The sequence below is a fragment of the Castor canadensis genome, chromosome 1 (assembly GCF_047511655.1).
Source record: "Castor canadensis chromosome 1, mCasCan1.hap1v2, whole genome shotgun sequence".
Classification (NCBI taxonomy): domain Eukaryota; kingdom Metazoa; phylum Chordata; class Mammalia; order Rodentia; family Castoridae; genus Castor; species Castor canadensis.
In genome coordinates this window covers 132,249,325-132,275,084 of record NC_133386.1, presented here as the reverse complement: position 1 = coordinate 132,275,084, position 25,760 = coordinate 132,249,325, and the positions used below count along the sequence as shown (strand labels likewise).

At 36.8% G+C, this 25,760-nt stretch overlaps 1 protein-coding gene across 3 annotated transcripts in view; it reads left to right on the top strand.

Moving 5' to 3' along the window:
* Uvrag (UV radiation resistance associated) overlaps window positions 1-25,760 on the top strand; it is a 322,555-nt gene that overhangs the window by 177,101 nt on the left and 119,694 nt on the right. For all 3 annotated transcript variants that reach the window (XM_074082663.1, XM_074082669.1, XM_074082674.1), the window contains 4 exons: window positions 7,617-7,701; window positions 10,636-10,723; window positions 12,602-12,662; window positions 19,679-19,844. In XM_074082663.1, the coding sequence (XP_073938764.1) occupies window positions 7,617-7,701; window positions 10,636-10,723; window positions 12,602-12,662; window positions 19,679-19,844 (400 nt within the window). The remainder of the gene's footprint in view (window positions 1-7,616; window positions 7,702-10,635; window positions 10,724-12,601; window positions 12,663-19,678; window positions 19,845-25,760) is intronic.

Below are 25,760 nucleotides of genomic sequence, written 5' to 3'. Positions count from 1 at the left end.
CTGAGGGAATAGTTTATACAGAGGCATAAAAATAGGGAATTACAAGTGATTCCTGTAAAGGATGGCGATCCCTTCAATTGAAGGTAATTCCTTTCACCGAAGGATTTATTTGAGTAAGTGTCCATATGAGAGGCTAGAGAAGTAAAGGAACTTATTTCTGATAAGTTTAGAAATGTATTAAGATAGCATGCAAATTTCTCAAGGACAAAGAGCAGATAGAACTGTATTGATGAATATAATACAGAGAGCAGATGAGAAATATGTTTTAGAAAATTCTCTTGACTGCATAGTTAAGGGTAGAGAATTGCCAGTTAGGAAGTTATTTCAGTAATTTAAGCAGTATATGATTAAAATCTAAACAGATCTGGAATGTAAAGGGAAAAGAGATTATGTAAATTCAAAAGACTCTCAGAGGATGGATTCTTCTGTTGATAGTTTACTGGATTAAAGCTGAGAGGAAGAGAGAAAGGTTAGGATAGCTTTTAATTTCTGGTTGGGCCTGCCTGGATAGTTGAACCATTCAGCAAGACCAATGCTAGAGAAGAACCAGGGTTGAAATGCAGAGGGCAAAATGAAGGATGAAGATTTCCAATTTTGGATACGTATGTTGTGGGGGAGACAGTAAATAAGAAGCCAACATATAAACTAGTTACTGTTGTGATAAGTACTGCACTAGGTAATAGCAAATTGTGACAAGTACAGCTGTGATAATAGTAGATAGCTATAGAAGATCATTTTTTACAAAGAATGCTCAGGAAAGATTTACTTAAGGAACTCAGCCTCACAAGAGAAGAAAAGCTGGGGGCAACTGAAGAGCCAGCCTGGATGTGGGAAGGGCTTGGCCTGTGGAATTAAAAACAGGCTCAGTAGCTAGAACATAGTGTGTTAGAGATGAGGGTGGAATGAGAAGGACCTCTGAGTCCCTTGAATAAGAGGACAAAGCTGAGAAAATGGCATAGAGACTGGTGAATTTACCCATCACTGATGGGTAGAACACTGAAGAAATTCTCCCGTTATTTCAGTATAATATGGGGTGAGGTCATTTTCCAATTATTGGAGTTGAAGAGAAGGCTTAGGAATTGTAGTGGCTAGTTATTTCTGAGCATAGAAAGGAAAGCTATTTAGGGAATTGAAGTAGAATTGCTAGAAAGGGCACCTGTTTATGCTTGCGGGCATTATTTTAAAGTAAAATCAGACTGACAAGTTAAGTAATTGCTCTAGCCCACTTGGACCTCCATGGGGCACACAGAACGCAGATATTGAACAAAGTGAAATCATCCCCATTTAAATTTAAATAGGAGGGAAATGAAGCTCAGAACAGTTCATACCTATGCTGAGTGTGGTGGTGCACACCTGTAATCTCTGTACTCTGGAGGCTGAAGGAAGAGGATTGTGAGTTCCAGGTCAGCCTGGGCTATATAGCAAGACTCTGACTGAAAACAAAACAAAAAACTTGTCTAGAGTCTTGAAAGTGTCATAGACAGGATTTCAACCTAGATCTTTCTGATTCCTAAATCCATAGACTTTCTAAATACAGTGTACTGCCCTCACAGGAACTGCCTCTTGTTTAAAAATTAAAATGAGCCTTGACCTCAGCAGTCAAGCTGTATCATTTGCTTCCCATTCTCTTCTTTAAGGGAACCTATCTGTTCTTTAAAGAGAGGGAAAAAATTCTCTTAGCACTAAATCCAGAGAGGAATTTAACATATTTTCTTATGTACAAGATATTAAACATTATAATAAAATGTAGTCAATTGCAATTTTGCAAAAGTTACAGCAAGAAATAATGTATTAACCCTTGAGAAGGGCAGCATAGTAAATCATAGTACAAAAAAAGCACTTCAGCAGGGAATGAAGCGAAAATAGTCTGAGTATATTGCTTTCTTGTCCTCTGACATGTTGTGGAAAACCCAGAATGATAGTTTATTGGTTTTAACTCAGACATTGATGGGAGCTGGCCAGTCTAAGACCAGACTGTCTGGAGGTGGGGGTGGGAGAGCCTGAAGAATCCATGTTTTGTTTTACTGATGGAAGCAAGATGCATATTCTTCAGCTATTATATTTGCAGGAGCCGGACTGGCAGAGTGGCTTAGTGGTAGAGCGTCTTCCTAGCAAGTGTGAAGCCCTAAGTTCAAACCCTAGTATCATCAAAATTAATTCATTAGGCCTAGAGGCATGGCTCAAACAGTAGAGCTGCTGCTTAAGAAGGCCCTGAGTTCAAGGGCCTTGTGTATGTGTGTATGTGTGAGCCAACACTGACATTTGGTTATTAAAATTATAGCACCTGACTGTGTTCCTATTGAACAGAGGTGCCATCTTACTTAACAGAGTGGAACATTGGTATATGCCTGGACAAGGCCAGATATTCCAGAAAGCAATTTTGGAAGGTGGCAAACCAAGCACATACAGTTGCATTCCTTCTCTCCCAATGACCTGTTGACATCATGGTAAATTTAGATACATGCATAAAGAATAAATCCATGGTGAGGGGCCCACCAGATAGGCAAAGATTTTGACATCCCTCTCGAAGATAAAAAGTAGACTATTTGGATGAACAAACTAGAGTAGCGAAAAACTGCAGTCCAGAACAGAAATGGAAAACACTACCGCGGGAGCTCCTGGCAGAGAATCCTCAGAAACTTCAAGCTTGGAATTTCCCAGTGTAAAGACCAGGAACTAACTAAGGCAATAATGAGGGTAGGTGGGCCTTGTGACCCATTCTTTTTCTTCCATATATCTGGGTTAACGTCCTATAATATTTGCCTTTGCTACTTTTAAACCTAATTGATTCTTGATCTTGTTAGGTCCCATGGTGTAAGCATTTGGCATGGTACAAGGGTGACAGCAGAGCCTAAAATGACTGTGGACTTTTATAACCAACCCAGAGGAAAATTCCCTAAAACAATACAATCCCAAAGTAGCATTCTCTTTGACAGTTATAGTATTTTATTTTTTTTCTTTTATTATTCATATGTGCATACAAGGCTTGGGTCATTTCTCCCCCCTGCCCCCACCCCCTCCCTTACCACCCACTCCGCCCCTCCCTCTCCCCCACACCCCCTCAATACCCAGCAGAAACTATTTTGCCCTTATTTCTAATTTTGTTGTAGAGAGAGTGTAAGCAATAACAGGAAGGAACAAGGGCTTTTGCTGGTTGAGATAAGGATAGCTATACAGGGTATTGACTCACATTGATTTCCTGTGCGTGGGTGTTACCTTCTAGGTTAATTCCTTTTGATCTAACCTTTTCTCTAGTTCCTGGTCCCCTTTTCCTATTGGCCTCAGTTGCTTTTAAGATATCTGCTTTAGTTTCTCTGTGTTAAGGGCAACAAATGCTAGCTAATTTTTTCGGTGTCTTACCTATCCTCACCCCTCCCTTGTGTGCTCTCGCTTTTATCATGTGCTCAAAGTCCAATCCCATTGTTGTGTTTGCCCTTGATCTAATGTCCACATATGAGGGAGAACATACGATTTTTGGTTTTTTGAGCCAGGCTAACCTCACTCAGAATGATGTTCTCCAATTCCATCCATTTACCAGCGAATGATAACATTTCGTTCTTCTTCATGGCTGCATAAAATTCCATTGTGTATAGATACCACATTTTCTTAATCCATTCGTCAGTGATGGGGCATCTTGGCTGTTTCCATAACTTGGCTATTGTGAATAGGGCCGCAATAAACATGGGTGTGCAGGTGCCTCTGGAGTAACCTGTGTCACAGTCTTTTGGGTATATCCCCAGGAGTGGTATTGCTGGATCAAATGGTAGATCAATGTTTAGCTTTTTAAGTAGCCTCCAAATTTTTTTCCAGAGTGGTTGTACTAGTTTACATTCCCACCAACAGTGTAAGAGGGTTCCTTTTTCCCCGCATCCTCACCAACACCTGTTGTTGGTGGTGTTGCTCAGTTATAGTATTTTAAAATAAAGGTACTACCTGTTCCCAGCATATGTATCCTGAAGGGAAGCCTGCTTGTCAACAGGACCTGCTCACTTTATATTGAGCTGCCACTGAGGAATGAAGCTTTTTATGTAAATAAACCTTACAGCTTCAAAAGAAACCTATGCCAGTTGTCTATGCTAATCATTCTAATCAATTTATGGATTTGAAGGGAGAGCCAAGGCTCATCAGATATTTGAGGAAAACATGAACATCATAAAGACCAAGGTGAACAAATAAAATAGCTGGCCCAACAGGAATAGAAAAATTCAAAACACAGAGAATACCTTTAGAAACTAATATCCTGAAATTTGACTTCCAGCCTCTACCTAGAGCATAAAAAGCTAGCAGAAGTATGACATCTACCCTGACAAAAAGAAGCCACTGAATAATGTGCAAGGTCATTACTCCATCAGAGAACTAAGATCCCAGGGCATCCAAGTAGCCTGATGTATAAGGAAATCCAGGCAGCACAGGAAGGATGACAGAGTGTGGGAAAAAGTTGGGGCTTTGTATAAGAAGGTGACATAATTCAGTTAAAGCTTTTAAAAATTGTTTGTGACCCTAGTGTGGAACCTACTCAGGTGTGAACTGAGTCTCCATTGGATATTCACAAGAAAGACTGAGGGGAGGGCAAGAAACGGAGGTGTAGGTCTGAGGAGGGGAGGGCCACTCTTGCAAGACGAGCACAATCCTTCTCTAAGAACAGTAGCATTAAGCCTCTAGTAGAGGAGCTACAAACTCTGCACTCACAGAAGACAGATAAAAACCTGTTGTGCCTGGAAGAGAAATGGCCAAATGCACAATCACAGTTGGAAAGTGCCACATTCATTTCTCAGCAATTGATAGAAAAGCAGAGAGAAAATCAGTAAGAATAAAAGCTTTCCAAGCATGATGGTATATGCCATAATTCCAGCTACTCTGAAAACAGAGATCTGAGGTATCGTAGTTTGAGGCAAGCCTAAGCAAAACTTAATGAGACCCCATCTCAGTAAACAAGCCAGTGTGGTAGTGCACACTGTAGTCCAAGCTATGCAGCAGGTATAGGTAGGAGGATCATGATCTGAAGATAGCCCCAGGCAAAACCATTAGATCACCGCATCTGAAAAAATAACTAACATGAAAAGGGCTGGAGGCATGGCTCAGGAGGCCCTAAGTTCAAGCCTCAGTACTGTCAAAAAATTAAAAATTAAAAAATTAAAGATCTCTGGGTGCCAGTGGCTCACGCTTGTAATCCTAGCAACTCAAGAGGCAGAGATCAGGAGAATCACCATTCAAAACCAGCCCAGGCAAATAGTTTGTGAGACCCTATCCCAAAAAAAGCTAACACAAAAAAGGGCTGGTGGCATGGCTCAAGGTGTAGGCCCCGAGTTCAAGCCCCAGTACTGCAAAAAAAAAAATTTAAAAATCTTAACAACATCAACTTACTTGACATTACACCACTCCTTTGAACACTAGCAAAATATACTTTTTTTCCAAGTATATGTGGAACATTCAGTTAGACCATACTTAGTACCATAAAACAAACAAACACAAATCAAAAATTTTAAAGTATGTTCTCTTACCAAAACAGAAATAAACTAGAAACCACTAGAGATAGCTAGAAATTCTAAATATTTGGAAATTGTATAACACACATGTAAGAAGCAATGGGTCAAAGAAGAAACAACAAGGCAAATTAGAAATATTTTGATCTATATGAAACTATAGTGTAAACATTTGAAGGAATGCAAGTTTAGGGGGAAATTTATAGCATTTCACACTAACATTAGAAAAAATGGAAGATATGCTGTCAATAATCTAAGCTTGTGCCTTAACAGAAAAAGAAGAAATTAATCCCAATCCATGCAGAAGGAAGGAAATAATAAAGAGCAGAAATCAGTGAAACAAAAAACATAAAAAGAGTAAAAGAAATCGTGAACCCAAAAGATAGTTATCTGAAAAGATCACTAAAATTGGTACGCTGGTAGCCAGGCTGATCAAGTAAAAATGGAGAAAGTACAAGTTACCAATATCAGGAATAATAGGGGACATCACTACATACCCTACAGAACTGAAAATGACAAGGTAGTATTTCAAATAAGGTGATTGTAGCATGTCACAAGGACACTGGGGCCAGATTGAAGAGAGTCCCAGATGCAGAGCTCTGGTTGGCTCACGCTTATAATCTATGTGGTCAGGTGGCAGAGCTCAGGAGGATTGTGATTCAGAGTCAGCCCAGACAAATAGTTTGTGAGACCCAACCAAAAGAGGGCTGGTGGAATGGCTTAAGTGGTAGAGCACCTGCCTAGCAAGTGTGAGGCCCTGAGGAGTTCAAAACCCCAGTTCAAAAAAAAAAAAACAAAAACCGAGAGTCGCAGTGGCTGATTCTGGGACTACTTGAGCACCATAATGACTGTGTACAGTATACACGGGGTAGTGAGTATCATCAGCCTTATTGTCTTATAAAATCATTAAAATTTGGGGAGGGATTATATTAGGGCCTAAAGAATGTAAGTGGTGGGTGTTCCTTGATTAAGTTCTGTTTTTGGAGCAGCATTTTCCACATAGTGATATTTAAAGTGCTCTTCAGAGAGAAGAGAAGGGTGCTTAGGAATGTGTTGGTGGTTCAGTGGTAGAGCACTTGATCCCTAACTTTGCAAGATAAAAACTGTGTAGGTGGTTGATATTGTGCTCTGATCCAAACTGTATTTTGGTCAAATAAACCTACTTTCTGTTTTTCCATGTAGGAGTAGAAGGTATACAGAGGCGTTTAGGGCACTTTTTCTTATTGGGACACAGTTCCTGAAACTAAACTACTTTGCAAAAATATAAACTTAGTGTGTCAGGATCTAGGATTGTCTCTCTGTGTTTGAGGACCTCTGGAGTTATAATGAGGATTATCAAGAATGTAATTTTCTCAGAATAGGAAGATGTAAAAGGATCTTATGATCACAAAATTGAGATTTCAAAAGTTGCTATAAACACAAAACTCAGGCATATAAACAACTATTAATCACCAGAATGCTAAAGCAAACACTTAAAGGAAATTATATGTTCTTTAATGGGATCAGGGTATAAGGCTATCAGGTAAAATGAGGAATAGTCCTTTAATTCATATCTATGGGGTTAAATTCTATATAGCCATAACTTCAGACGGTCAACATGTAAGAATGCTGTGACATAATATGGAAAAATCAGAGTACACATTTCCTGTACCCTGTGATTTTCACTAGAACTACTTTTATTTATGAGTAAGATGGAAGTCATAAAAACGACTTGTATGGATAGACTATATTATAGGAATAAAAATGCAGGCAATTTTTCCTGCTCTACGTTTCATTTTTTCAGTAATGTTGTCATATAATATTTGTGGTTGAAAATATATATAAACTTCCTTTGTAAAGGGAAATCTGAATCTGAGATCTCATCAAGGTTTCTTGGTCAGCAGTGCAGAAATCCATGGGCAGAGAGTTTTAGGCTCCTGCTCTTTGGGTACTGCCAGGAACTGGCTTGTGTGCAAATTGAACCAATAGGAAGTTTTGCTCTGGTTAATTCCTCTAGCAACCACTATACATGATACAGCCTTCCAACATTTTATTTCCCTCTTATAGACATGGGCTCTGGCTGTGTGGGTGTGATTGAGCAGTTCTGTCTGCAGTATTGCATCTAAAATTATCTCCCTCTATCTTCGTTTCTAGGCAGTGCATTTTCAACTGAGCACAGCAAACTTCAACTCCAGAAGGAATCCCTAAGTGAACTGAGGAAAGAGTGCACTGCAAAAAGGTAAATGCAACACTGAAGATGATTGTGTGAGTTTGAGTTTACTGCATGGGTGGATTTGGAAAAGTGGCATTCTTTAAAATGCTGGTATTATTTGTATGTGTCTATCTCCCACATATGAGAGAAAATATGTGACCTTTGTCTTTCTGAGCCTGGCTTACTTCCCTTAACATAATGTCCCTCAATTGCATCCACTTCCTTCACACCACGTGGTTTCATTCTTTCTTATGGTTGATTAAAACTCCATTGTATGGATGTGTGTGTGTGTGTGTGTGTATGTGTGTGTGTGTGTGTGTATCTCACATTGGAGAACAGAAGGTAAAACAGGTCCTGTCTAGGGGTTGGTACCAGTGAGGGGGAAGATACAAGAGTGTTAGGAGGGTGATTGTAATGGAAATATTATGTACTCATGTATGAAAATGGGAAAATGAGACCTGTTGAAACTATTCCCAGAATGGGGGAGGGGAGAATGATGGAGGGGGTGAATTCAACTCTGATATGTTGTGAGAACTTTTGTAAATGTCACTGTGTACTCCCAGTAACAATAATAATATAACTTAAAAAAGAGAAAAAGCTAATATTATTTACATTCTGTGCATCAAGACCCCATTCATTTATCCAACAGGTTTTTTAATAATATCTAGTGTGTGTCATGCACTGTGCTAGAGGCCAATTACAAAAGCTCCTACCCTATGTCATCATAAACAAAAACAGCACTCTTCTTCTAGTTTCCCAGGCCATAGCACCGTAGCTTAATATTTGAACTTCTCTTCCTGTCTTTATGTGCAGTTTAGCTTACACTTTTTTACTCCAAAAATTTATTTAGACTTACTTTCCCATTTCTTCTTTTCTTTTTGTCAGTACCAGGGGTTGAACTCAGGGCCTTGTACTTGCTCTACCACTTGAGCCATGCCCCCAGCCCCTTACTCCTATGTTTTGATGGTTCATTTGGATGACCTCAACAGCACCTAGAAAAATCTCTTTAAACTCAGTCTCTCCAAACTTCCAGTTCATCTTTCATAGTGCCATCAGTCCTTTCCTCGTAAAAAAAATCATTCTTACCTTACATTCTTGTTATGGTGATTCTTTTGCTTAATTTTTAAATAGCCTTCAATAAATTGTTATCATACAACAGTAGTTAATTGTAGTTTCTCCCCAACATACAATCATGCTACTAGTTTCTCTTTATTTTTCCCACTACTTCTTTAATTCATTGCCACCTCTATTCTTTTGCTAATTTTCACTCACTTTCCTGGAAAATCCTGCCATCCAGCATTTTTCTTTAAGAAGTCTTAGTAATTAAGGGCTTAAGTATATTAGACCATAGAGATCATCTATTCTAATCCTCTCAATTTGCAGATAGGAAAGCAAATTTCTGTTTTTTTCAGGTCACTATCAAAGCTAGAACTAGAGCCATTAAATCTCCAGTGCTGTTTAGATATGAGAAATCAGTGCCTTTCCTACTTTTACACACAGCACTTTTAACACCAGACTCTCCAGCAAACAACAGTTGAGTATACTATAACTTCATTCAATTCTGACACTGTCCACCAGGAGATATATCTACCTATACTCAGTCCTGCAAGATGGTTCTCTTCTCCTAAGTAGGTTACCAGTCACAAGCCCCTGGTTGTGACCTGTGCCTCTAACTGACCTGCTGTAAATTGTGCTTCCCACAAACATCTCCTCAGGTTCAGTTAGTTTGTAATTTACAGGAGTGGCTTGCAGAACTTGGGAAACACTGACCTTTTCTGATTTATTGTAGGGGATGGTACCAAGGATACAAATAAACAGTCAAATGGAAGAGGTATACAGGGCGAGGTGTGAGGGAGGGGTCATGGAATTCCCACTCTCTCTAGACACCTTCACAGTTGGAAGCTCTTCCAGTTTTGTTGTTTGAGAGTGTTTGTAGCACTTGGGTTTCATCACAGCCCTTCCACCCTCTTCTTAGAGGTTGGTGGGTGGGGCTGAAAAATTCTAATTTTCTCATTACTTGGGCTTTCTTGACCAGCTTATCCTTTGTCTAGAGGTCCCACATTAACTCACCTCATTTGCATAAACTCAAGTGTGATCAAATGGAGATTGTTATGAATATTAAAAAATACTCCTATCATTCAGGAAATTCTAAGGAGTTTTAGGTGCTCTGCAATTTGAACCTGGAGTTCCAATCTTAGTGTTAACAATGTACACACTCCATTATTCTCTAGCTTTTGCATTTCACTTTGACCTATAATGTCTTTTATATCATTTTGTTCTTAAATCACTAACACGGTTGAGCAGGAAATTTATTCTATGGGTGTTTTAAGTTGGTCACATTTCTTAAGTAGATAAGAGCTTAATCATCATATGTTATAGCTTTATTTGTTCTTTTTCCTTTAGTATTTTTTTCTAGTATTGCAACAGGTTGGGTTTTTTTGGTTTTTTTTGTTTTGTTTTGTTTTTGAGGTAGCTATAACATGTAGTTGTAAGTGAAAGAATATTTTTTAAGAAAATAAAATAAGTATCCTTCCTGAAATCAACTTGGCCTCATTAAATAATGACTGTTAAACCTTGCCTGGTTACTAGGTGTCTCTAAATCTTGTTTTCTTGTTTATAAATGGATATAATAATATCAGCCTACTTGAGTTGTAATGACTGAACAAAGCCATTTGTAATGCTCTTGCTGTGTGGCAGGAGGTGATGAGTGAATGGTTGTTTATACCTATACACCTCTTAGCATGGTGCTGGCACGCATCAGCCCTCAGTATGTATTAACCTTACTGACAGGATTCAGCAGGAGGTCAGGACTCATGGTAGCTATTATTCTTGCCTCTACTTCTGAAATTTTGTGGACTTCTACAGACCACTTAATATTCCTTTGCATTAAAAATGGAAATAAGTGTTAGAAAGCATGCAAGTATATCTTTTAATGAGTGTCCTTTTTTTTTTCCTCGTTAGAGAACTCTTTCTGAAGACCAATGCTCAGTTGACAATTCGCTGCAGGCAGTTACTCTCTGAGCTATCCTACATTTACCCAATTGATTTGGTAAGTTTCAATTTTCTGAAAAGATTTTTCTTTTTGAAATGATGATTTCCATTTGAAATTTCCTCTAGTGAAAACCTCATTTCTCTAATGTTAATTGTATGCTCTTTTATGATTCAGGAGCTAATATCTATTTGAAAAGTAGATTAAGACTTAGTTGCACTTAGGTTCCACAGTTTGATTTATCTTTTTAAATCGATTGGGTAGTGGGGTTTCTCATCATCAGAAAGAATGACAAATTATTTCTTGTTCCTTTTTTCTTGGTTGGGACTATGGTTTGAACTCAGGGCTTCACCCTTGCAAAGTAGTTGCTCTACTACTTGAGCTATGCTTTCAGTCCATTTTGCTCTGGTTATTTTGGAGATGAGAGTCTCACAAACTATCTGCCAGGTTGTCCTCAAACTGTGATCCTCATGATTTCAGCCTCCAAAGTAACTAGGATTATAGACAAGAGCCACCAGTGCCTGGCTAATTCTGGTTTCTTTAGAATCTTTTTACTCAATCAGATTGTCTGCTAGTACCATTTCTGACACATACCTGCATATGCATGTTTCTGCTTTAAAAACATAACTGTTAATTAGTCTGTATTTATTGATGTTTATTAAGATATTGCTGGAGTAATTTTCAGGATGTTACATTTTGAACCTAGTTTCTTAGAATTAATACAAAAAAGTAATACTTCAGTAAACTGATTAGTGTTCTTCCTTACAAAATGAAATTTGGGGCATGGTGGTACATGATTGTACGTGCTCCCAGCTACTTGGGAGGTAGAAAGAGTAGGATCATGGTCTGAGGCTGACCTGGGCAAAAGCACAAGGCACTATCTGCAAAACAAACTAAAAAGCAGGGCTGAGTACTTAAGTGGTAGAGTGCTTGCAGAGACCCTGGGTTCAATCCCCAGTACCACCAAAAAAAAAGAAAAGAAAACCAAATTTGATAATATTCTTTTTAGTGAGAATCTACTTAAAAGACTAATTTTCAGATAAGAAAGTCAACAGAATTTGAGTTTGCTCACAGAATGTTGTTAAATCATTTATGGGTATGAATCTGCTACAAGATAGTTGGGGAGGGGCTTAAATCATTTTATTTATTTATTCATTTATTTGCTAAGAGAATAGATTTTACTTATTATTTGCTAGGGGTACATTGTGGCATTTACAAAAGTTCTTACAATATATCAAATATATCATAGTTGAATTCATCTCCTCCATCATTCTCTTTTATCCCTCTCTCCACCCATTCCTCCATTCCTGAAATAGTTTCAACAGGTCTCATTTTTCCTTTTACATACATGCATACACAGTATTTTGCATATATTCACCCTCCTATACCCTTTCTCCACATCTTCTCCCCTCCCACTGATACCAATCCCCCAGACAGGACCTATTCTGCCCTCCTGTTCTCCAATTTCATTTTTTAAAAAATGACATTTTTGTTTAAGATAGCTATACAGGGAGTTTCCTTGTGACATTTCCATGACACATATTATAACTCGATCTTTTTATGATGATAAAAGTTACATGGCATTTTCCTTGGACATGATTTGCATTTGTTTTGTTTTGTTTTGTTGTACTGAGGCTTGAACTCAAGGCCTCATGCCTGCTGAGCAGGTACTCTACCATTTGAGCCATGCCCTTAGCCTCAGACATGTTTTAAATGCTTTTATTACACATGATTTCAAGCATATATAAATGCAAAAAGACAGTGTAATTAATCGTCATGTACTCGTCATTCATCTTCAACAGTTATGATGGTATTTTTGAGTTTAAGACAACATTATCTTTGAATTAGTATGGACCTACTGAATTCTTAGCGATTTGGCTTAAAATTCCTTTGCTTTATATATGAAAAATTAATTTCATTCTTTGGTTAATTTCACAGAATGAGCATAAGGACTACTTTGTATGTGGTGTGAGGTTGCCTAATTCTGAGGACTTCCAAGGTATTTTATTTCCTGTTTACTTCTATAGATCTGGTATATATAATGTATAGGAATAGAGTTAGCTCAAAATGTTGGATGCCCAGCACTTTGTCCCTTCTCATTGGAAATATGTAGGGGCAAATTCCCTAACAGAACATGTAACAAAATATTTTGCTTAAGCGTGGGAAAGTAATTATTGAATCTTTTATTTGAAACTTAAAAGACAATCATTTTTAATGGGCTTTAAACAAATTTAAGAATGGGGGCTCTTAAGAATACTGATAATCTTCCTATCATTTGGAGTTGTTTTTCATTAAAAATAAATAAATAACTTGTGTCTAATTGGGAGCAGAGGAATAGCAAACATTAATCTATTATTTACAAAGTCATATCCCTGCTAACCTGAAAAATACTTGAGAAGTTAATTTTGTGGCATTTTCACTACCATAGACTTAATTTGTTGAACTATCATTTCTCTCCTCTGTTCCACTAAAGATATTGTAGACTATGATTCATAATAGTTTTTGTATTTTAAAATCTTTTTCCTGATTTCTTTACACATATGCCAAAGAAAATAGATTATTTTTGTTGTTAGCAAAGTAGATTATTTTCCCTTAGTCTAAACAATGCTTTGAGGCCTTCTAAATTAAATAATATATTATTTCCAAAAGCAGCATGTATGTTATCTCTGTGGGAAGAAGTTATTCAAGAAGAGAGTATTACTAGTTTTGATTAGACTCTTCCATTTCTCTATAAAGAAGCTATTGCTATTGGCGGTCCTTAAACCTTTAAGATTATTTTAATTAATTATTCCCTTCTGCCCTTGAAACAACTCAATTGTTGGGACATGATATAAGGCAGGTAACAAACCAGGAGTTTGAAAATCTCTATTCAAGTCCTGGTTCCCTTCTACAAACCATGTAGTTTAGAGCAAGTCTTGCAACCTTTGAGTTGATTTCCTAATCAGTAATGTGGACATATAATGCCCTACCTGTCTTACCTGATTGTTGTAAGAATAAGTAAGATACATCACTACCTGTAAAAGCATGAGATTTTGCCTGGGAGACCATGAGAAAAGTGCTATTCAGTAACTTGCTTGAGACTACAAAGCCAGGTAGTGACATAGCTGGGATTTGTCTGGTTGCCATTGTACAGAACTCCCTCAGACCTCTATAGTCACAAACATGTGCTTTGGTGTCATTTCAGGCAGCGTTGTGGTGTCTTGAAGCTCCTGGTGCATTGTTTTACTCATTCATTCATTAAAAGAAATGTATTGAGCACCTGCATGCCAGGCACTGTGCTAGGGCTTGAGGATTAATGATGAAAAACAAATGTGCTCTCCTTTCATGAAGCACACAGCTTATTAAAGGAAACAGCCAGTAAGCAGGAAAATAAGTAATTAGCAATACTTAATAAAGCAATATGCTGTCATAGAGAATGAGGGAACCTGCTTTAGGTAAAGCAACCTGAGGAGACCTCCCTAGAGAAACATTAATAGAAAATGTGAAGGCTAAAAGAGCTAATTATACTAGCACTAGGAGAAGAATATTCCCAGGACAGAGGGCAGTAAGTACAAAGGTCATATTGGAGGAGGCATGGGCTGGGATATGGTAGGGAAAAAAAGGTTGTATTTTACACATGTCATGTACTCTTAGCTTAATTTGTTTACCTGTATAATGAGATAAGTATTTTTATCTCTAATACATTGTGATGATTGAATGGAGGAGCCTTTCATGTAGGAGGTGCTTAATAAGTATAATTGGAATTAATTACAAAGGAGGGAGAGAGGACTGGAAGGAGAGAGAATAAAAGTAAGAAAAGGAAGAGAAGGAAGGCCGGTGTGGCTGGAGCATAGGGAGTATAGAAAGATTTACGTTAGAGAAGGAAGAGAGGTCAGCCAGGGCCTTGAGGCCACTGGAAGGAGTTTCTGTTTTATTCTCAGTGAAGTGGGCAATGCCTGAGGGCTTAAGAAGGGGCACAGCATGAGCTGAGCTATGCTGTTAACACTCTAGCTGCTAAATACAGCATGATTTGAAGGGAGCAAGAAGAGGGAAGCAGGAATGGCGTTAGTTGTGGTCTGTTACTTTAATCCGCTCAGGGAGGTTTCTCAATTCTATTTTTGTTTTCTTAGAAGTGCCTTGTATCCTAGTTTTTCCATAGCTTTTATAGCTATCTACACTTAGAAAACATTCTCCCCACCCTTCAAACAATTAGTGTAACCATTTAGTGCAGTTGCTGAAAGATTAAATGTGAGCTAAAATAAATGTTTAATTTTATTCATTTCCCCAAACCCTTAGAAATCAGAAATTTTAAGAAAACGTATATGGTAGTATTGGATTTTAAAATTTTATGTTAGCATTCTGCAAGGTACTTCCACATAGTAAATGTGTTGAATACCCTGTGTTTGTTACCGATGCTGTGTTTGTTGCCTGATGCTGAGAATTATACAAAGAGGATTGAGGTATTGATCCAGCCTCAAGATCATAGTCATGTTGAGGGCATAATATTTATAATCATGCTGGTTGTGAAATATTAATTGAATCTATAGTCTGTGTCAGGCCTGTAAAAGTTTATACCAGGTATGTGGGACACAAAGAATTAGTTTTATAGGGAAGGGATTAGGAAAACCTTTATAGAGAAGCAGATGATGCTTGAGCTGTCTTAAAAGATAACTAGTGTTCCCTGTTGTGAAAAGAGTAGGTAGGTAGTTAGGTTGGATGAGTAGAAAAACAGCAACATGAATGATGCTATCAGATTTATTACTTTAATTCTCACAACTGTGAGAAATAATTCCCTCTGTGAAGAAGGAATTGCCTTTGGTTTTTGGTTTTTGGTTTTTGTTTTTTTTAAGTAAGAAAACTGAGACTCAGATTAGTTAATTTTTTTCAAGGACTCATTAGCCAGTGCTGAAGCTAAGGTTATCATGGGTCTGCCTGATCCTAAGGACCATATTATTCCTGTCATGATATAATTTCTTCCTTGCTTTGAATAATCCTGTCCTAGAAGCATCTGACAATGTTTTAGTGTCCTGTAGCATTTGCATTCTGGGCAGTTCTAGTGAAGGAGCTCCTGGTCTTTCCATGGTATTCCTGAGACTTTGCTGGGTAGGCTTTACACTGCATGGGTTGATACCATGGGGGCGGTAGGGGAACTCTACCATGGGGCCCAACATTTATTGTGCTTTTCTGAATGGGTAAGTTACTGTTAGAGTATGCCAAAGAGACCTGAACACGATGAGAGAAAATTGTCTGTTGTGGGGTATTCATCTGAATTCTGTTGACTGAGACATTTAGCTTTAAAAAAAAAAAAAAAAAAGTTTGTGTGTGTGTGTTTTTAAGTAATCCAAAACACAAGAACCTTTTGTGGTAATGAGACCCAGATTTCCTTCTGTGTCTGTATCCCTTTATGCAGGCATGATTTCTTGGAAAGGAGAGTCCATATGTCAAACAGTGTCTCATTGAGAACATGGAATGATTCCATAGATGCTGTGGCAGTGATTAGAGTCTTAAATATTTTGTCCTGTCTGGATCAGTGAGTGCTTGGTTCCTTAACAAATCAGCTGCCTCAGTGATTGGGAAGGCAGGATGGTAAGAGCTTTTAGATCACTTATTGTACTTGGATGCACTTGAATATTAATAGTTTGTCCAACGTATAAATCAAAGGAACATTTGAATTGATCATGTTTCATGCCCATTATATGTTTATAGAATTTATTGTCATAAAAGTTACACAAAAGCTAAAAGCCTTGAATGGCTTCCTACATTTAAAAAACATATTTATTATGAGGAAACTCCAGGCTTTTATTTTACTTTCAAGCCCTTTAAAACATTGTTTGAATTAGTATCTTTTTCACGTACCTGGACCTTACAGTTCATTCTTTTTTCTCCCTGGGTCCCCCACATCCCTTCTGACTTCTCACCAACAAAACTATCATCTGTGACCTTTCTAACCCTCAGAGCAGCATAAGAAACCCAAACCTCTGCTCTGCATTAGGTGTTACGGACGTCGTTAATGCTTACTGGAAAAGCACACCCCAGAGAGCTGTGTTTTGGCTTTGGCAGGTAAAAAGTCTTTCAGATCTTGGAATGCTGGAAACCTTAAACCTTTTGGTTTTTTTAGCTAAAGTGATTGGCAACAGAAAGTGACATCTGAGGTTGCATGGCCTGCAATAGCCATAATTAACCACATGAGCTCACATTTTCCCACTGGAAGTTCAGTGGTCTTGGGGTGATGAAAGTGACTTCCCTACCAGGAGGTGGTTTTCCTTTTGAGGATATTGGAATACCCCTGAGCCCTGTAATGCTTCACCCATGGTCCTTTTAAAATGCTTTTTAATATAAAGCTTCAATATTGGAAATCCAACACCACAGTGTTTAACTGTGAGGCTATGATGGAGCGCTGTGGCCTGGAATGGGAAACAACCTAGGGTATTTAATAGTTGGAATGAGCAGTCTTGTGGCAACAATGGTGAGTGTGAATAACCTGAATCAAAGCTGATTTCCAGTATTATTTAATTTTCATTGTTTGCTATTTCCTTTTGATTTTTGATTTCTATATGTAGGCTTCTCTTTTAAAGATGCTTTTTAATCTTTAAATTTAAGCAAAATTGTTTTGTTCACTAAGGATAGGTGATTTTAGAAGACCAATTCTTTGTTCTTTTAAAAAAATGTGTATATAGTCTCAAAATATGCAAATGCAATTCTTTAGGATTATTCTTGTAGCAATATGAGAAAAAAATATAGATGTTCAAGGTTTTGGTAGTGAATAGATCATTTTAAACAGTCATAGTTTGCATTTGCATTTGGTCTGTTTGGAAGGCTAATAAAGAGGCCTTTTGCTGCTTTCTTAACGATTTCTGATCCTTTTCTTTAGGGTTGTATAGGAAAGAGAAAAGCTTAGTGTAAAGCACATAGAGAAAGTTCCAACTTTGCATAGTATTCTTCTTCTTTATTATCTTCTTTATTCCTCTGCCCCTTCCTCTCTCCCTTCAAAGAAGGTTCTTAGAGACCAAGTCCTTTTGCTCAGAAGAATATTTTTAATTGGGTAAACCCTGTTCTTCACAGAAAGTAGGAAGCACTTGATTCACCAACCTCTGAAGGAACTTACAGCCCCAGCTATGGCTCTAGACCTATATATTTAGGTTGATATTTTGAGGTGTGGACATTATTTTCCCATTTGTCACTCACAGTTTTTTCCTGTATGAGTTTGACCAAGCCGTACCACTGGGACCTCTTTGTTCTCATCAATAAGTTGATAGTGTCAGACTCAATGATTTCTAAGGCTCCTACTAGCTCTAATATCATATGACACTGAATTTATAATGTAAAGTACTTTTAGTCTCTAAGGTAGTGTGATATACAGGTTTCAACAGAAGGAAAGTGTGATAGTTGTTATCAAGGTTGTTTGGGTGGGATGGAGCAGGGGGACATGATCTCTAAAAATAATTAGGAATTAGTGAGGGCATGACTCAGTAGTCAGTTGAAATGAATGCTTAATTTTTACAAGAGTTTGTTTTGAGATAATGGCAACCATTGGCTGAGAAGCCCTTTTTTTTTTTTTTTTCAAGCACTATACAAGTCATCAGGGACTCACAGACTTTTTTTTTGTTCTTTGCCCTTGCTAGAAAAGTATAAAGAAATTGAGGTGGTACGTGTGTCATGCTTGCTATATTCTAGGCTAGGAAGTTTTAAAGATTATTGTATATTAATTTTCTAATGCTGAAATTCTAAGACTTTATGGTAGAGTGGTTAAGGATGGAGGATTTGGTGTCAGGCTCTATTATTTTAGACAAGTTCTTAATTCCTTTTGAGCCTTATTTTATCTGTAAAGTAAATTAAATAGGAGGTCAGTTTAGAAATTGTTGGTGAATGAATATCAGATATAAAAAGCTACAAACAGTTCCCAGAAGAAGACTATATAATAATAACAGTTATTTGTGTTTTAATAAGGTGATTGAAGAGAAACCAGGAGTCTTTTAGGTATTCAGGGTAGAGAATTCACTGAGGAATAGATGGCTATAGTGGCATTCTTACAGTATGAAGGTAGTGCTTAGATAATTAATTATAAGCACAAAAGAAGAATGTGAAAATACTATTAGTACTTGAAGTTGAAGGTACTCTTAGAAGTCAGAAAATAGTCAAGCTGTGGTCCAGTCAGTTTCAGCCTTTCTCTTGTGAGCTGCTGTATTTCAGATCATGTATTAAATCTTTTAGTGTGAGTTTGTGCTTGCATTTGTGTGCATGTGCACTTTTTAAGGTATTTTTGGAATACTATACGGCAACCAGTTATTTTTAACTTCCTTCTGGTGAAAGTTTAAAACTTCGTTGCATTAATCTCAGTAGAAATTAATATACCTGAATGATCATTTATCACTTCATAGGTGAGGAAGAAATCTGGATGATGAGTTTTAAAATATAATTATCTATGGCTTTTTAAAGGCTACATGCTTATGTTTGACTGTGTGACATATGCATTTTCCCCCATAATTACCTCTACCTAAATTGCCTAAATTGTGGTTTTTGACCTTTTGCATTTCTGTTTAAAATGTTTCCTTCCTTGTTCCATCTCAAACTTCATAGACTTAGTTATGCAACACTGTCTTTATCAATATCAGCATACCCAACAAAGATGTATTATTATTTAAAATATATAAAGATTACAAAGTATGTTATACTTAAACCTCTGAGTAATTTTTACATCATGTAATAGACTCAGCTATTAATTCCCCTTTTAAAAATTCTGATAAAGAAAGTAATGGATGTTTGGATACAATTAAGACTCTTGCTTTAGGTATATATCAAATGTCAATCCCATTATACTAATCATTGGTAAATAGTTTTAAATACAGTTAGTAGATGAAATTTCTAGTCTCATTAATGTGTTTAGATTTGCTTAAAATTCATATAATTTAGATAAGTGATTAACATTTTATTTACCACTTATTTTTATAAGATCACCTTTGAAATTGATTTTTTGTTATTGTATAGCTACATTTATAAGGTAAATGGTTTTCTTTTCCTCTGCTTTTGAATTTACAGCAAAAGATGATGGAAGCATTGCTGTTGCCCTTGGTTACACTGCACATTTGGTCTCCATGATTTCCTTTTTCCTACACGTGCCCCTCAGATACCCTATAATTCATAAGGGGTCTAGATCAACAATCAAAGATAATATCAATGACAAGCTGACTGAAAAGGAAAGAGAGTAAGTGTCAATTTTTTATGTTTTTAACATCAAGCTAGTATGAAATATGGATGAATACAGGGTATATATTTTTTAAAAAGTGTCATAAATTGTGACAGCTTTTAAGTAACCTCTGTAAAGTGTACCATTTCTTTTCTTTTCCTTTCTTTTTTTTTAATCAGTACCGGGGTTTGAACTCAGGTCCAATTGTTTGTGGCAGGCACTTTACCACTTGAGCCATGCCCCAGCCCAAAGCGTACCATTTCTTTCAAACAAAATATAGTTACACAATTAGATTTTAGTGGTACATCTCCTGCACTTACAAAATTGGCTGATGTTAGCAAAAGTGACTCTTAAATTTAGTTTACTTTCCTTTTACTTTTGTGAGGACAAACATCATGGGCTTTCCAAATATTCATGTAATACCTGTTGCCTGCCATTCAACAAGTGAAATGGTTAAAAGATTTGTCAGAGAGGTAGCCAGAAAAGGATAAAAGTGCTAGCAGCAGATTGAACATAACTGAAAAGTAGATTATGAACTGAAAGATAGGTCAGTAGAAAATACAGACAGTCCCTGATTTACGATAGTTTGACTTACCATTTTTCAACTTTACAATGGTGCAAAAGCGATACACATTCCATAGGAAACCATGCTTAGAATTTTGAATTTTAATGTCTTCCCAGGCTAGCAATACACAGTATGATACTCACTTGTATGATGCTGGGCAGGGGTTGTGAGCTATCTCATCCCAGTCAGCCATGAGATCACAAGGGCAAATAACTGGTACTCTACAGTGCACTGTGTTGCTAAGCTAAGATGTTCAGTAGTTTAGGTATATTAAATGCATGTTTGACTTAAAATATATTCAATTTATGATGGATTTATTAGGGCATAATCCCATTGAAAGTTAAGGAGCATCTGTATCTTGACCAAAGTACAAAGAACAAAAGGGATAGAACATACAGAAAATTTTTATATATATTTGACACAGATAAATGTCTAATAAGTACATAATTGTAGTCACAGAAAAGGTAGAAAGAGCATGAGGTAAACAATATTTCAAGAGCTCATGACTGAGAATTTTTCATATTTAACTACAGACCTCTCAACATACTGAAAGAAAATAACTGCCAGCTTTTAATTCTCTAACCAGTGAAAATGTTCTTCAAAAGGAAGGGCATGATAAAGACATTTCAGATCATCAAAACCATAAAATTTATCCTAGCAGACCTACAATAAAGAAGATTCTAAAGGCAGAGTAAAAATAATCTATAAGCCAGGCAAGATGGTGTAGGGAGGCTGAGACCAGAGAATTGCAAGTTTGAGGCCAGCCTGGGCTACATAGTGAGATCCTGTCTTAAAACAAATAAGTAAAATTTTTTAAATTGAAGTAATAAAATGTAATTTCTCACAGAAACAGAAATGCAGGAAGAAACAAAGAGTACTAGAAAGGGCAAATGGGAATATTAATTTTGCCTAGGAAACAAATAGTAATGTCTCATTAAATAGAAGATGCACATACATATATGCATGTAGATTATAATGCATGATTCAAAGACAAAAGGTGAGAAGGGGCAAATGAAGTTAAAGCACTCTTAAGTTCCTGACTTTATCTGGAAAGTGAGATTTATATTAAATTCTAATAAATCAAGGCTGCTTTTTGTAATCTCATCATTAAAAGAGTTATTTTGTACAAGCAAAATTTAATAGAAGAGATAAATTGGAAAAAATACTTTATTCATCCAAAATATATAAGAAAAGAAAAAATATGAACATTTATTAGGATAAACCAAAACCAAAAAGTATTTTTGTAGATATGAATCCAAACTTATCCTATAATAACATTAAATGTAAATGTTACTGGTATTCTTAAAAATAAAGGTAATCATAGTGGACAAAAACCTTATCTTGCTTTCAAGAGACACTTAAAATATGATAACATGGAAATATTGAAAGCAAAAATTTATAGACATTATATACATTTCCAAAGGAGAACTAATAGCTATACTAATATCTGGCAATCATGTATGATATATTTGATATATTGTAAGAACCTGTGTGAATGCCACAATGTATCCCTACCCAGCACAACAATAAAGGGAAAAAAATTAAATAAAATTTAAATAAAGTGGGACATTTTATGATAGCATAGTCAATTCCAAATAGATATATAAATCTACCTGTGATAGTAGTCATCTTTCAGGCACTGTGAAAAAATAAACTCGAGGAGGAAAGATTTATTTTGGCTCACAATTTCAAATGTTTCAGTTCATTGTTGCTTGACTCCATTGCTTCTAGTCATAGCCACAGTAAGGCAGAACATCATGGTGGGAAGCATATAGTGTACCAAAGTGGTTTACCTCATAGCAGGCAGAAGGCAGAGAGAGAAGGGGTGGGGGCATGATCAATGTACAGCCTTCAAAGGCCCACACTCAGTGACCTACTTCCTCCCACTAGGCCCCACCTCCTAATAGTCCATTCAGCACTGAACTCATATATGTGTTAATCCACTGATAAAGTTAGATCCACTCATCTCTCAGTATACCACAGCTGGGGACTAAGCCTTCAACACATGAGCCTTCAGGGGACATTTCAAATCTGAACCACCACTACCTAAAAATATAACTTCAACTATATAGACAAAAATTCACTGATCAACAAGCTAATGTATTGGTAGAGGGCTTTAAATTTTCTCTTATTTGCTATTAGAACAAGACTAATAGTAGGCAAAAGAATAATCAGTATCTAAAAGAATCAAACAGTACAATTATAAATTAGACTTTAGTATGTATAAAAAATATTGCACCAAAAGATTGCAGGATACACATTCTTCTCTAGTATGTGCACATGGAACATTTACCAAGATTAGTTATGCTGAGCCTCAAAAAAATTCTGAGATAATTTAGAATATGTTCACTGACTACAGTAGAATTCACTGGAAATCAAATATAAAATCCCTAAATGTATAGTGACTAAGTAACATAAATTGTACAACTTATAAGTCAAAGAAGAAGCTATAAAGGAAATTGAAAATTATTTGAACTGAATAATAATGACAATATAACACATCAGCATTTGTAAGGTGCAACTAAATCTGTGCTTAGTGCATGTAACCGGCGGGGGGTGGGGGGGAAGATAAAAGTAAATCATCTAAGTCTCCATCTGAAGCAATTAAAGAAATTAGTGAAGCCCTAGGAAAGTAAAAGGAAGGAAATAATAAAAATAAGAGTAGAAATTAAATGGCTAACTATACAGTAGGGAAGAAAGTAGTAAAGGCATCAGTTCTATTCCTTAAAATAACTGGATTATAGATAAGCCCTTAAGAGAGTTCATTTAGAAACAGAAGAGACAAGGCAAAATAACAAATGTGAGGAGTGAAAAAATGAACAACACTACAAGTAAATGTGCAGACATTAGAGGATACAATCTTATGGACAATCTTATACTAATAAAGTTGACCTTCAACTCAAATGGCTAAATTTCTAGAAAAACACTGCTTTCCAAGACTGATGTGTGAATAAGTGGAGTGTAGAAAACACCACACTAGGCTGAAGGAAAGGGGATAGAGAATATTCTAAGCAAGTTATTCTCAACCCTGGCTGCACATTGCAGTCATCTGCAGAACTTTATAAAATGAGCTCTTGAACCCCAGATTCCTGGCCCCTCCCCGGGGATTCTGATTCATTTGACAGGGCCCAGATATTACATATTCTTTAAAAGCTTTGGAAGTGATTCTAATGTGCAATCATGGTTGAGAGCCTCTATTCTAGATTGAAAGAATATTGTGTACATGGCATGAAGAGATGAAATATCTTAGGAAATTGCAAACAGTTTAACACTGCTGTATTTAGAGGTAAAGTGGGATGTGAAAAGAGTAAAGGTAGGCACCAATGAAGACCTTAACACTACACTTAGCCTGCAGCATCCGTGGGTTCCACCGCATCTGTGGATTCTGCATCTGTGGATTTACCCAACATCAGATTAGATGTAGTGGAGGGGAATTGTGTCTGTACTGACCACATACTGATTTTTTTCTTACCATTATTCCCTAAGCAATAGAATATAACAACTGTTTACCTAGCACTAACATTGTAGCAGGTGTTATAATTAACTTATAAATGATTTTATGTATTCAGAAAGATGTGTGTAGGCTATATCCAAATACTATGCCATTTTATATGAGTAACTGGAGAATCACAGAATCTGGTATTCACAAAATGGGGTGGACGCCAGTCCCCTCCAGGTACTTAAGGATGATTGCATGTCTAGGAAAACAATGGCTCTCAGCTCGGGAGTGCAGAAATTGTTTAGATCGGTGCCTTTTCCAATGTTGTGATTGATTTGAACCCAAGTATTCTTTTCAATTTCAAAAGCATAAGAAATTGAATGAGAGCCTATATTGTGTATGTTTGACAAATGGGAACATTTTTGCATTTTTTAAAAAATTGAGGTGAAATTCATATGACATAAAATTAAAGATTTTAAAGTGGCGCAGAGGGGTGGCCCAAACAATGTATACACATGTGAGTAAATGTGAAAATGATAAAATTTAAATAAATAAATAAAGTGAGTAACTTAGTGGCATTTAGTGCATTTGCACTGTGCAACCAACACTTCTGTCTTGCTCTAAACATTTCATCTCTCCAAGGGAAAACCCTGTGCCCATTAAGCAGTTACTCCCTAACCCTCCGCCTTCCCTCAGCCCCTGGTAACCACCAGTCTGCTTTCTGTCTTTATGGATTTTCTTATTATGGACATTTTCTATAAATAGAACCATACAATATGTGACCTTTTTGTTTCTGGCTTCTCTCAGCATAATGTTTTCAAGATGCATCCACATTGTAGCATAATCAGTACTTCATTCATTCTTGTGGCTGAATAATATTCCATTGAGTGTGTATACCATACTTTGTTTATTCATTCATCTCTTGATGAACATTGGGCTAGTTCCACCTTTTGAATATTATCAGTAGTGTTGCTATGAGTATTTATGTACAGTTGTTCCAGTACCCATTTTCAGTTTTTTTTGAAGAACCACCAAACTTTTCCATAATAGCTGCACCATTTTACATTCCCAGAGGTGAAGTGATATCTCTTTGTGGTTTTGATTTGTATTTCCTTATTAAATAATGATTGTTTATCTTTTCTTACTGACCATTTCTATATCTTCTTTGGAGGAATATCCATGCAAATCCTTTGCCCATTTTTAACTGGATTATTTGTCTTTTTTGTTGTTGAGTTGTAAGACTTCTTTATATGTAGTCTAGAGATTAGGTCCTTACCAGATGAATGATTTGAAAATATTTTTTCACATTCTGTGGGTGTTGTTACAGTTTAAGGCCAATATTAAATGCTTCCTTGACATGTGTGAAAGCAGGAAGGCTTCCGATAGACCATTTCAGTTCCCGGCCAGCTAGGGAATCATGAAAGACACCAATCACATCCTCCTGCTTGAGCCAGCAGTCACCTCTGCCTTTGATACTATAAACCCTATCTGCCTAAATAGACCATATGTACAGTCTGTGCTGGTATGACAAAATACTATCCACTGCGTAATTTGTTTAAATAGAATTTTATTTCTCGTGCCTCTAGAAACTAGATAAAGTCCAAGATCAAGGTGCTGGCAGGTTCGGTGTCCAGTGAGGACTGATTTCTGTTTCCAAGATGTTATTCTTTTACAGCATCTTCCAGAGAGAAAGAATGCTGTGTGCTCACATAAACAAAGAGAGGAGTGTAAAGGAACCAAACTCCCTCTGTCAAGCTCTTGGGTAATGGCATTATACTCATGAGGGCAGAGCCCTTGTAACTAAACTCCTCTCCAAAAGCCCCACCTCCCAAAGCTGTTGCATTCTGGGTTAACTTTCCAATACATTTATTCCATACCACCATGGTTGTTCACTCTTTTCCCAAGTACAGCCCCTGTTCATGGCATGAGG